We start from the raw sequence: 14,194 nt of genomic DNA on the forward strand, positions 1-14,194 counted from the left end.
GAAATACTCTTTTTTTTGCGATAGCAAGTTGTGCCGTCTCAAAAAGTCACATTTTTTTAGACAGGAAGTTGTGCCGTCTCCAAAAGTCACATTTTTTGCGACGGCAAGTTGTGCCGTCTCAAAAAGTCACATTTTTTGAGACGGCAAGTAGTGCCGTCGCAAAAAGTCACATTTGTTGGAACGGCAAGTTGTGTCGTCTCAAATAGTCACATTTTTTGCGACGGCAAGTTGTGCCGTCTCAAAAAGTCACATTTTTTGAGACGGCAAGTAGTGCCGTCGCAAAAAGTCACATTTGTTGCGACGGCAAGTTGTGTCGTCTCAAAAAGTCACATTTTTTGAGACGGCAAGTTGTGTCGTCGCAAAAAGTTCCGTCTCATAAGTCCACTTTTCTTGTAGTGATACCATCTAGTGTTGTCTTGGGGATCCTTCGGTACTTGTGGGAGAAGGGAGACAATGGAGGACACTCACTTTCTTATGCCCCAATGTGCGGTGAGAAGGATATCCATGTGTTTGGAATCTTTGATGGTCATCGAGGTGCGTCATAAATTAAGAGCTACTTATTTTCATCCTATTGGTGTATTTGGTACCAAACTCAAGCAACAGTGGATTTTAATGAGAACTAAAGCTCATGTGGGTGATCACAATATTAATTAATAAACAATTGCTTGGGCATCACTTGAAGTGTTTCTTAATGAAACCAAAATGGCATAATGAGCATTACAAAGCCCAACTATTACAAAATGGAATTATTTTGGAAATTAGTTTTAAGAAATAAATGTTTAAATTCTTGAAGAATTCCTTTTTTTTTATAATTCTTTTTGGTTGTTTCCAAACATAGCCTATGTGTCGTGCATTAGTTGCTCTAGATTACAATAAAAATGGCAAGATCAAATGCAGGTGCAGCAGCTGCTGAGTTTTCTGCTCGAGCTCTACCAGGATTTTTGCAAAGTCTTGGTTTCATAAAAAGGTTTCTTCCATTCTATTATTCTTGTGGGCTCTTTACATTCTATAATCTATATATGAATCTATTTAATAAGAAGTACATATTTTTATTTTGTATTTGATAACAATGCAGTCCGTCCGATGCATTACTAGAAGCATTTGTCAAGACAGATGTTGCATTCAGGAATGAATTGGATTCCCATCGTAAATGTAAGGGAGTTATTCAGAAAGACTGGCATCCTGGTTGCACAGCCATTGTGGCTCTTATAGTCAGAAACAAGCTTTTTGTTGCTAATGCTGGCGATTGCAGGGCAATGCTATGCTGAGCTGGCAGTGCTTATGCTCTAAGTAAGGTGAGATCGGACTTGATTTATCAACTAAATGACTGTGTAGTTGAAACATTCTATTAGAATAAAACATGGACCTTTTTAAACTTATTTTATTAAAAATTGTCTCCTTTGCTTACCCAAATGGGTTAAATTGTTCTCCAACTAATTCAACTTGATGCTGTAGGATCATGTTGCAAGTTGTCCCGAGGAGAGAGAACATATTATCAGTGAAGGGGGACAGGTCAAATGGCAAGTTGACACGTAGAGGGTTGGGCAGGCTGCTCTCCAGGTTTTCTTCTTATCCTTTGCTTAACGATATTCTAGAAAAATGTGTAGACTATTGTCTTCTAATATGGTTGTCTATTGTGAGGAAGTATATAATATAAACTTGTTTCGTCAAATTCTTTTTGCACCAAGTGTTAAGACACATGGACCACCACTACAACCCATATCTAGGGATATCTTGAGCATTATGATTACCAAAAATACTTATGATCACTAAAACATGAGAGAAAATATAAAAGGTCCTCGCATCCTACTCCAACTTCTGAGCGTAGCGAGGAGGCTCCTTGTGTCTTGCATCGGCTGGTAGTTGTATGGAGGGTTCATCAGTTGTCACCATGAAGAGGAACATTATGCAAGTTGGGTTGAAAGCATTCGATGTGGTTGTTGACGAGGTTGATCGCAAGAAGATGTGGGTCGCGAAAAAGGGTAGATCTCTGGAAAGATCCCTGATGTTGGGATTTGAAGTTCCTTTGTTGGCTCAAAAGAAGCTTCTTAATTCCTGAAGAGAGGTCTTTTGGGCAGTCTCAACCTCTCAGAGGGCGCATAGGCTTTTGGAGGTCTAGAGACTGGTGAATAGGAGTGGTTGCTCCTTGAGGTTAGGATTTTTGGGGCAAATCAGTGGCAGGTTGTCACACCCCACCCCAATTTCATATTAGAAATCTAAGGCATGATGGTTAAGGGTTTAAGGCTAGTTAAGATTATTAAGTTAAAATAGTGAGATCTTCTATTGTAAGTTCATATTAGATTATTCACCCAAAAAAAAAAGTTCATATTAGATGTGGACTGATTCAAAAGAGTAGGGTGATTGATGTATGATGTATGTTTTAAAGCCTAATTTAGCGTTCAAGGGTTCAACAACAAAAATGGAAACGAATAACAAAGCAAATGATTTAGATTTCAATAACCAGACTTGCTTCATATTGTGTGTGTTTATAAAAGTAGCACACACCGAACTCTCTTTCCTCCCTACTCAAATCCCATTACATTACACAAAGAAATAGTACAGGTACAACTTTCAGGTATATACATTACACTTTACAATCAGCTCACAACAGTACAGTAAAAAAATAGGGTAAATTACATTAAACCCCCCTCAACTATGACCTATTTTTGAGTTGCCCCCTTAATGTTTTAAAGGCAACACTTACCCCCCTTGAAGTATATGAATTGCAAAAGTCATTAACACTGTTAACAGAAATTATTAAGTTACCCTTTTACCCTTCAATTGTATTGCTACCAGACTACCAATTCAATCCCAAACCCTTAATTCCACAGTGTCTCCACAATTCCGATTAACAAACACAACAAATTCATTTGACAAAGGGAGTAAAGTCAGCCACTCTGAATCACCACAACAATCCCATATTTTTGCAGGACCTAATGATCAACAAAGGGAGTGAAGTTTGGGGGTGGCAATGGAGATGGGGGTGTTGTTTAAGGGCTTGGGGTTTTGAACTCATTGAAGAGAGAGAGAGAGAGAGAGAGAGAGATGAGGGGTTGGCAATGGCTACAACAGCTTACGGCAATGGCAATGGCAATGGCAATGGCAACAACGGTGGTTGAAGACAATGGCCCACCTCTCTTCATCTCACTTGCCACATGCAACCCCTCTTCCAGCCTACACCAACTCCTTTTTTTTTCTTTCTTTAACCAATGGCATCTCCTTCATTGTTCCTCCCTCCTCCCATCTCTGCACCACCACCTTATTTCCCCCACCACTCACCACCTCCCCTTTCGATTCCCACCAAGCCGAAACCCCTTCCCCACAGCCTCCCTCCCACTGATCAAACACCCCAATACACTAAAAGCCCTATTAATTCAACATATGTCCACTAAAATCCCCCCACCTAATCAACGTATCACCATCAAAACCCTCAATTCTTTTGCTGTGGAACTTTTTTATCAAATCATAATGGCTTGGCTAATAAGGGTTCTCTAGTTGGTATTAGCCATGAGAGTTTCTGGTTATGGCTTGGCATTTCTGGCCATGTAGAGTTGCTGGTTGTGTATATATATACGATGTATGTATATATAATAAGGCTTTTTTAGTCATAAATTTTTAATTACAGTATGATACATTTATGCCAAATGACTACCGGTGTGATGACAGAAGAGGTGTGATGACAGAAGAGGTTTAGAGTTACAAAACAAAACTATAAGCGGGTTGAGTGTTGAATTTTTAAACATTGATTTTTAACTTGACAATGGGTCATAGTTGAGGGGGGTTTACTGTAATTTACCCTAAAAATATATATGTTGTTAGAATAGGAAATTGATCAGAATTATCAATATAAAAGGGAATGAAGTCTAACTCATTCCCTAACTGTTTCTTTTCTCTAAACCTACATATGTGTATATATATGTATGTATGTATATATATTAATATGATTTACCCTAAAACATTGATTTTGGTTCTATGTGTGGTGTAGCTAAAATTAAATACAACAATAGGTTGAGTATAGGAAGATTCATAGTTCTCAACCAAACTTGCTAGCATGTCCACCAACAAAGCACACCTACAGTAGGCAAACATTTTTTCTTTAATTTGTTAAAGTTATATATTCCTTTATTTTTATTTTTCCTTCATGTCTTGGGAGGGCCTGAACCTTGCACCTTATCTTTTTGGGTATTAAGAGATAGCACTGAGCTAATAGCTGATATTTTATTTATTTTATTTTTTAAATTCTAAATAATGAATTAGAAACAAAAGGTTGGTTTCTATTTAATGAGGTTTCTGTAAACTAGATTTAAAAAATAAAGAAACAAGAAGAGGGTGGGTAAACAGGAACACATGGTCCCTGCCCGGCCCCACTCTTTGCCCGTGCTTCCAGTATTCAACATGATGTGAAAGCAATAATCAATAATTTGTGGTTGAATTTGAAGTTTATTAATCACATATTTTTTACAGGTTACGCTGTCTATTGGTGACGATGATATGAAGCCTGTTGTGACTGCAGAACCTGAGATAACTAAGACCATACTGTATGTAGAAGATGAATACTTGGTAAGGTCCTTTGATCTGATAATCTTCTGTTATCTGGGGTTTGTTATTTGTGTACTACGACAAACTAATAAATGGATTTGTGGCTTCTAAATAAACTTTTATGTACAGTTTCTAGGGAAATCAGAAATTTTAAATAACTGCAATTGCATCTGCTTTAATCACTTTAAAAGCATTTGTTCTATATGCCATTACCAAACACAATTTTCTGTAGTGCCTGGATGATCATAGCACAATTCATGTTCGTGCAATTTGAAATTTGTAGGCCCCCAATTTAGGAGGTCCCATACTTGGAAATGTTATTAGCAAGACAATAGAATAATCCTGAGATATATTATTGAAGTTTGAAATCTGTAGCCTTACAGAACAAGATTTTCTCCAAGTGTTTCCCACAAACACTCCATTAATCCCAATAGTTTAAAAACCCTTTTACGAATGATGTGGAAAAGAAGTAACACAAGGTTTTAGAACAATAAACTCTTTAAGGAGTTGAATTTAAACAACAAAGCTCAAATGCAAAAGAATATGGAAGTTGAAGCTCAAAACTTGAAAGATCTTGATGGGTATTACATTTAATCCTTCATCCCATGTTTGTAGACATGTAAAAATCTTGTTTTTATTGCCCTTCATCTCATTTTGGTCGTTCCAGTGCAGTAAATGCGTCTCTAGCAGTTGAAACGAAGTAGCTGTTGCATATTTTAGAATTTAAATTTTGCGAAGGAGTCAACTTATTTTGAATCTAGGTGAAATCTGAAGCTCTCAGAACTTTTCTTAAGGGATTCGATTTATTTTGTCAAGGAGTTGACTAATCCTTTTATCTGCACGACAATTGGAGTTCAGGGTCGACTCATTTATTTGAGGTCGACTCAAGACCTTCAATGTTTTTAAGATTTTCACGTGTTAAGCATCTCAAACTCATCCAAAACCCTTTCTAACTCCAAAATAATTTAGATAATGAACATTTAATCATAAAACAAATATCAAAGACTTATTTTGGAGCTTTTTAATCTCAATCATTACAGCAGGAAAAATGTAAAACTTTTAAAACACTTGTACTCCTTTTGTAATGAATTATTCATCAAATACTAATGACAAAATCATGTTACATTCTCATATTTCATTAAGCTATCCAATACCTAACACCAAAGGATATTGACAATTCAAAGTACAAGTTTATCATTTGCTAGCCACTCACTAATTTTGTATTGTGAAATATCAAACATATATCACTGTAAAACACAACCAACAAAAGCATCATATACAATATCAAAACTAAACCATAGGTCTAATTTCTCTTTCATTTGAAGCATTTTGAGGCTTCTTGAATTCAACCCTTATTCTTTTGTTATGTTTACAGTTAAAAATAGAATACAAGTATCTTGGCAGACTAACCCCAAGGGGTTGGCCTAGTGGTCAAGACCTGAGCCTAGGGTGTGCTCCCTTCAAAATCTACTAAGTGCAAACAATTTCTCGAGACCAGTTCATATGGGACTTTGCCCGACCCGCCACTAGTGGATGGTGGGATTGGTCTTCCAGAGTGGTCGGTCTAGTGGGCCAGATGCTGAGTTATCAAAAAAAAAAAAAAAATTATCTTGGCAGACTTGTAATTATTCTAATTTGTATTATGCTTTTCGTTTGTTAGTGCATAACACAGGTAGGCACTCAGATCAAACTTATTCAAAAGAGATCGTATACCACAATTTGAACGATTATGGTTTATGCCTTTGTTTTTTGGTTCTAAAAATAAAAAAATTCTAGCGACCTTGCCCTATCTCTTCCCTCCCCATTCACACCTCATGGTTTCAAAGCATTGAAATAAGACAAAACAAGGAGGGTGTGGAGTAAGCCTAGAATGAGAGAGTGTTCTGACGATTGAACTTCCATAGAACTACATGTAAAGTGATACAGTCCATACCTAAAAGATAACCTCTCTAGTATATTTGGGACTGGTTAAGTTTGAGATAATATTATAGTGTTAAAGATATCAGAATATATGAAGATCCATAATTGAAGGGATTTGATTGTATCTCCCACTATATATATGGTGTACCATGTAATCAAGAGGATTAACTAGTGTGAATAAAAGATGTAGCCCATAGGGCTTTGTATGTGTGGACGTAGGCCAAGATTGACTGAACCACGTTAACTTTTTGTGTTCTTTCTTCTCTCTTTTCTATTTTTATTATCTCTTCATATTCAACCTTCTTGTCATATTACCAATATCAACTGTTAACACCTCCCTTCACATGCTTCTCATATTTCTGAACTTGGAGTTATATTATTTAGTTTAGTGATCTCTAAAAAATGATCTTTTGAAAAAAATTACAGTGGCTGAAAAGGGGGGTGGGAAGTAAAACCCTAGATAATTTTGCGACCTTTATGCTTTTCCCAATAATTCTTATTTAATTCAAATGCTTATGATGTATGTTTCATTTGTAATCAGACCATTTTCAAAATTTTGCTTTATTTATGACGGATGGTTGTGACTTGTTAGCATATCACATTTTTATAGAGAGAGTAACAATATGTGTACGACTGTCAGGTTATGGCTAGCGATGGCTCTAGGATGTTATGAGCAACGCAGAGATTGTTTGCATAATAAAGGACACAGTGAAAGAGCCTGGGATGTGCTCAAAGAGATTGGCAACCGAGGCTGCTGAACGTGGAAGCAAAGATAATATAACTATTATTGTCGTTTTCCTGCATCCTGTATCTACTGCAGAGAGGATTTACTAGGTTTGATGGTATTCTTATACAAATTGTTTTGTATGTATGAAATTAATTTTAGTGAGACATGGAAATGAACCAGAGGTGGTAGGAAAAGGTTTACCTCCTCGTCTTGTGGAAATTGTATGCGTACATTTATTTTTAGTGGGAAACTACACAAAGCATATGCTTGTATTATTGGATTTCAATGTGCATATATGGAATAATATTGCTAATAGATGTTTAATGTGTTCACAGTGCGCGCGCGCGCGCACACACACTCTCTCTCTCCCCAAAAAGGCATGAACACTTCATTAAAATTAAACTGCACTACATGATTAAGGCAGGAATATTTGATATGATAATACGATTCAAATCTACATGAATATGTATATGGCACAACTCGTTAGCACGAATATTAAATAGGTTGGATTACTGTCAAATTTGTATAGAACAAAGCTGACACGAATAATTGCTATAATGAAAAATTAGTTACATATTTAATATTATTTCTATTAAAGGGTGTTATGACATTTTTTAATCTCTTATATAACTCCCATCTAACTAAGAAAAAAGCATGTAAAATAGGATTTGAAAGCTAATAAAGGTTTTGTTTTTGTTTTCAATTGAAAATTTATTTGTCTACTGTTTGAGTTAATTTAGTATATATATATATATATAATAATAAGCTATTGTTTTTGTAAATTAAGAAAATCAAATTGAATTGAAATCAAATATTCTTATGAATAATTTCATTCAATATAGATTAGTTTCATAAAAATTAAATTGTGAAGAATTTTTTTTTTATATTTTTTGTACACTTGATATTTTTAGCTTATGGTAAAATATTTTTACATGACACATTAATACTATACAAATTGGATACAAATTAGAAATGACATGACACAATAACACAAAATAATACATGAGTTAGGTTATTATTATGATAATTTTGACACATTCAAAATATCACGACACGAACACGACCCCGAAAGCATGCGAAGAAAGCAAGAAAACCTATATAACTATATTAGTAAAGCGTAAAGAGATTTTCTCTTCTTATTATCTTAGAGTATTGATCCTGAAACATTTGTACTAACCCAAATCCGGTTCATCCCTCTTTTGATTTATTAACTAGAGTTTCAGGCTTGTTGATATTATTATGGCCGTGAAAGGCCTCAAATGACAGATTTTTCTTGCTTCACTCCCAGCATTGAAAATAGGCAGCCTTATGTCAATATGAGCTCGTCCGAAGATTGTGATTTAGCTGTTGCGAACTCCTCAGCTTTCCGCTAGACCCACCCTCTAGCTGTAAAAATTAATGTCCGCCATTTATTTGTTTCATAACCCTCACTACTATATCATAATCTAGGATCACAAAATTTCTAAACCAAGACAACTACTATACACAATTCTAAAAACAAAAAAACAAAAAATAACAACCACCACTATTCGTGATAATCAAACACAACTATAAATCATTAACCAAACATTCCTAATATTATTTTGGTTAATAAATTTGGTTGGAGATTTAGCAAATGAAAGGGAAAAAGTATGTAAAATGCGAATAAAATATAGTTACATTTTATCGACATTTCACACAACTTTTTCTTTTTCTTTTCAAATCCTTACTAAAATTTATCAACCGAATACAACCTAAATATTTGGGGGAAATCAAAACAGTACACTTTTGGGATATTCTAAATAAATGCACTTTTTGACTTTTTATAAAATATGAGTTGGGTATGGGTTGGGTTTGAAATGATGTGATAGAGAGGTGATATGACTTAAATAAGATGATATGACTTAAATAAGATAGTAACTTTTTGACTTTTTAATTTTTTTAGAAGATGACAAACAAGGACGGCAAGATTTTTCTTTACTCTAACCAGGGGCACGGCTATAGATTTTCTTGTAATTTTATTGTGCATAGCTTTAAACTATAAACGAACGAAATGATATTTGCAATGCTTTATGATCGGGGAGAAGTTTGGTATTAAAATAGTTAAAAACTTATTCAAAAATCAAAAAGCTTAAAACTCATATAAAAAATAAAAACTCATTTTTTATTTTTTTGCATATTTTCCATAAAAAATAAAATAAAAATTAGAGTCATTTACAAACACTTTCATTTTTCACTTCATATTTTAATCAAAAATTTACTAAAAATAAATCACTTCCCAAAAGAAAATTAAAAGATGGGAAGACGAGTAATGGTATTTGATTGTATTTGTACCAATGTAGTCACTATGTTAAACCACTTGCGTGGCTAGTCCTTTGGTCACTAAGTCTCTCTTAAGGAGAAATTTTGAGTTACACTCTTAGGAGTATAATAGGAGGCAAGACTTTAGTGTTTGTTAGGAGAAGATGTGAGTTCAACTCCCTTAGATGTTAATCTAATAACTAATTACTAATTTTTGCTAATTAGAAAATAAAAAATAAAAGCAGAAAAACAATGAAAAAATAAGGGTTGAAGATGGAAGAAAAAGTAAAAGGTGTGAGTTCAACTCCCTTAGATGTTAATCTAATAACTAATTACTAATTTTTGCTAATAAGAAAATAAAAAATAAAAGCAGAAAAACAATGAAAAAAGAAGGGTTGAAGATGGAAGAAAAAGTAAAATAAATGAGAAGAGAGGGGAAGGAAATAGCGAAAATATTGTACGTAAATATATTAAAATATACATTTTTATAATTATAAAAAAATTAAAAAAAGAATATCATTAAATATGCAATAATTTTCCCAATCAATATTAAAATAGATGTATATTTGCAAAACAAAAAATAGAAAAGAAAATAATATTATATAGATACTTTTTTCATATTATAGAACAAGTAGTGCTATATAAAAAATAAAAATAAAAAATTGTACGCAAATATTGCAATAAAAACAAAATAAGTAATGCTATATGGGTGTAATTTTTATCATTGTTACATCATTTTGAGAGTAAATTTTATATAAAAATTATGGCGACATATCATTTTTCTTGTAAAAACATTATGTTAATTTGGACCTAAACATCTAAAAATTCAAGAAATGACTAGTGTACACACCCTTTAAAAAAAAATAATCACACCATAAGAATCTCTAATTCTGACCCTTAAATATTCTAAATTTAAAAACAAAGACGACCACTACACTCAAATAAAAAAATAAAATAAAAAAAAGGCAACCAATACACGTGATAATCAAACACCACTATAAATCATTAACAAAACATTCTTATGTATTTGGGGAAGAAAAAAAGATTGGGAACTCTAAATTAAGAGTTTTAATAGTTTTAATTGGTGTGTAAGTCTCATGTGATGTGATGTTTTGATTTTGCTTTTTTTTTTCTTTTTTTTTTATTTCTCACATTATTAGTGTTCTTTTAGAACTCCCAAATTAAAGGGATGTATCATTACTGATTTGGGAAAAACCAAATCTGTACATTTAATAATGTAGAATTTTCTTTACTCTAGCAAGGCCCACAACTATAAATTTTCTTGTAATTTTATTGTGCATAGCTTTTAACTATAAATCAGCCAAATAATGTTTGCAATGCTTTTGTGATTGAAAAGAAATTGTTTTGTGTTAAAATAGTTAAAAACATATTTAAAAAAATAAAAAAGTTAAAAAATCATATAAAAAAATTTAAAATTCTTTTTCATTTCTTTTACACATTTATTCTAAAAAAAAAATAAAATTGAAGTGCTTTAATTTTCCAAATACTTTAATTTTTTCACATCATATTTTAACTTAAAAAATCACTTGACAAAAGAAAATTGAAAGATGGGAAGATAAGATTAATGGTATTTGGTTGTATTTATACCAAGTCATTGGTTAAACCATTAATCTAATCAAGGAGAGGGTGTGAGTTCTCCATGGTGTTAATCTAACAATTAATCACTAACTTTTGCAAATAAATAAATAAAAGCAAAAAAAACAATTAAAAATTAAAATTAAAGCAAAAGTAAAATAAATAAGGAGAGGGGGAAGGGAATGAGTGTAAAAATGGTCTGCCAGCCCGATATTCGACACAACCCGACCCCCCAGTCTAGGGCTTGGTCCATGCTTTTTTGGGCTTGACCTAGCCTGAACAGCCCAACCTGAGGCCCAAACTGTCTGACGCCCAACATCACTTGCAAGCTAAGCCCAAGACCAGGTCCAAACCCTGGCCCGAGGTCTGATTAACCCTAGGATTGGACTTGGGCCTAGGCCTAAATTTTTTGGAACTGGACTAGCCCCGGTCTGACCCTAATTTTTGGCAAGAGCCCGAGCAGGACCAAGCTAGACGGGCCAAGCCAGGCCGATTTTACACCCCTAGCAAAGGGTCGTTATCTGTATATCTATTTCTAAGAAGCTTTTGATTACATCATATAAATATCTATTTCAATTTATACATAAAAGTCATTCTTTATAAGGTACAACTATGTAATGTATAAAAAAAATTAACTATCATCGTCTTTTTTTTATTGAAATAACGCAATAGTGAAATATATATATATATTAATCCACGATATCTCATGTTAGTTGTCCACTTCTAAATTCTCTTCTTTCTCTTTATCTTTTCTACATGACGGTCTGAAAGGGCTATGAATAACAAGAGACATCACATGCAAATGCTGTTAGGGTAATGCTAAAATATGTAGACCATATGCGCTTTTGTTATATATTTTTGTGATATATATATTACATATTTTTATGACAAATATTATATATTTTTTGCCTCAAAGTGGCCAAAAATAAAATGGGGTTTAAAAAGCACCAAATGGGCTTAAAGAGCACCAAAGCCATACTGTTTGGCCCCATAACAAATTCGATTGTGCTCAGTAGGTACCCCTTCTTCCTAAAAGTTTGGGAGATTCTATTCTATGAGGTATGCACCCATGAAAAGCAGAACTAATGGGAGCTCCATGGAGAAGAAGTGCGGGTGTTGATCATTTTTCATTTCCAAACCCTCTAGCTTCCAATGACACTGCCAACACCATCCCAACAGCTAGTCTTGTTTATCATCCATGTATCATATATAATATATACACATACATACTATATATGTTGCAAAAAGATGCATGCCTGCCTGAGACCCAACCCGACCAGGCTCAAGGCCTAACCCCCCCAAGCTAGGGCTTGGGCCATGTTTTTTCTAGCCCTACTTAGCCCGAAGCCCGAGCTGCTTGACACCCAATGACAGCTGGAAGCTATTTTGGTGAAAATAACTAAATAAATAAATCAGGCCAAACACAAGCCTATGCCCAGGCCTGAAGCCCGATTACACCTGGGCATGGGATTTGACCTAGGCCTAGATTTTTACGAACTAGACCGACTCAATCTGGCCTAATTTTTTGCAAGAGCCCAAGCAGGGCCAGGTCAAATGGGCCTGGCTAGGATGATTTTAAACCCCTACTAAAGGTTCCTTATTTGTATATCTATTTCTAAGGAGCCTTTGATTACATCATATAAATATCTATTTACATTTCAACAGTGCTAAAGACCCCCACATGGGGGTGACCCTATCACCTCCACATACACGTGGGGGTCAAAGAGTGGAGAACAAAAAATAAAAAATAAATTTTTTTTGAGCCAATCAAAAACCAGTGGGGGTGGTGGGGGTCACCCCCACTGGAGGTCTAAGTCATTTTTTATTTACATTTATATATAAAATCCTTTCTTTATAATGTACAACTATGATAATGTATAAAGAAAATAAACATTTAACTATCATAGCCTCTCTTTATTATTGAAATGACATAATAGTAAAATATATATACATATATATTAACCCACAATATTTCATGTTAGTTACCTACTACTAAATTCTATTTCTCCTCTTTACCTTTTCTACATAATAGTCTAAAAAGGTTATGAATTGACTGAGACATCACATGCAAAAGTTGTTAGGGTAAATGCTAAAAGGTGTGTACCATATACGTTTTTGTCATGTATTTTTGCGAAATATAATATTTATTTTTATAGTAAATGTTACGTATTTTTAGCCCAAAGCGGCCAAAAATCCAAAAAAAAAAAAATAATAAATATCTTGAAAAGTACACCAAAGCATCACTGTTTGGCCCCATAGCAAATCTTGCTATACTCACAGGTACCCGTCCTCCCTATAAAGGTTGGGTGATTCTATTCTATGAGGCTCACAACCCATGAAAAGTAGAAGTAGTGAGAGCTCCATGGAGAAGAAGTGTGGGTGTTGGTCATTTTTCACTTGCAAAACCCTTTGACTTCAAAAGACACTTCCAACAGTATCCCAACAGTCAGTCTTGTTTATGATCTAGGTATAGTATATATTTATATTGCAAAACTGGCCTGACTAGGCCCGAGGCCCAGTCCAGCCCAACCCTTTCGGACTAAAGCTTGGACCATGTTTTTCTGACTCAACCCTCCCCGAAGCCTAGGCCCAATGACACCTACAAGCTATTTTGGTGAAAGAAATTAAAAAATTAAAAAAATCAAGCTCGAACGAGAAATGACCAAAGCCTGTGCCCAGGCCCAAGCTGAGACCCGAAGCCTGATTATCCCTGAGCCTGGGCTTTGGCATGGGACTAGATTTTTAAGAACTAGACCTACTCGGTTCAACCCGATTTTTTGCATGAGCCCAAGCAAGGCCAGGCTGTGATGATTTTATACTCCTAGGAACGGGTTGTTACCTATATATCTATTTTCTAGGGAGTCTTTGGTTACACCATATAAATATCTATTTTCATTTATATATAAAAGCTTTTCTTCATAATGTACAACTATGATAATGTATAAAAATAAATAAATAAATAACCATTATGAAAAAATGACTTGTTAAATTTATTTAATTTTCTCCTTATGAATATAACATAATTTTCACAAAGTTTAAGTAAGAAATTATATTCGATTAATCATATACTAAAACTAATTCAATTTTTTTTATCCACACCCTAGCCCTCTAGACATAATTTTTTATTCTGCC

At 34.1% G+C, this 14,194-nt stretch overlaps 1 protein-coding gene across 1 annotated transcript in view; it reads left to right on the top strand.

Annotated features, from left to right (window-relative positions):
- Positions 1 to 7,501, top strand: part of LOC114311661 (putative protein phosphatase 2C 47) — an 85,208-nt gene extending 77,707 nt beyond the window's left edge. The window contains exons 4-8 of the mRNA XM_082873931.1: positions 898 to 967; positions 1,076 to 1,295; positions 1,456 to 1,560; positions 4,465 to 4,560; positions 7,100 to 7,501. Coding sequence (XP_082730057.1) covers positions 898 to 967; positions 1,076 to 1,268 — 263 coding nt within the window. The 3' untranslated portion in view covers positions 1,269 to 1,295; positions 1,456 to 1,560; positions 4,465 to 4,560; positions 7,100 to 7,501. The remainder of the gene's footprint in view (positions 1 to 897; positions 968 to 1,075; positions 1,296 to 1,455; positions 1,561 to 4,464; positions 4,561 to 7,099) is intronic.
- Positions 7,502 to 14,194: the final 6,693 nt, after the last annotated feature.

Source organism: Camellia sinensis, chromosome 6, assembly GCF_055761805.1.
Source record: "Camellia sinensis isolate YWXY chromosome 6, ASM5576180v1, whole genome shotgun sequence".
In the NCBI taxonomy this organism is placed as follows: Eukaryota; Viridiplantae; Streptophyta; class Magnoliopsida; order Ericales; family Theaceae; genus Camellia; species Camellia sinensis.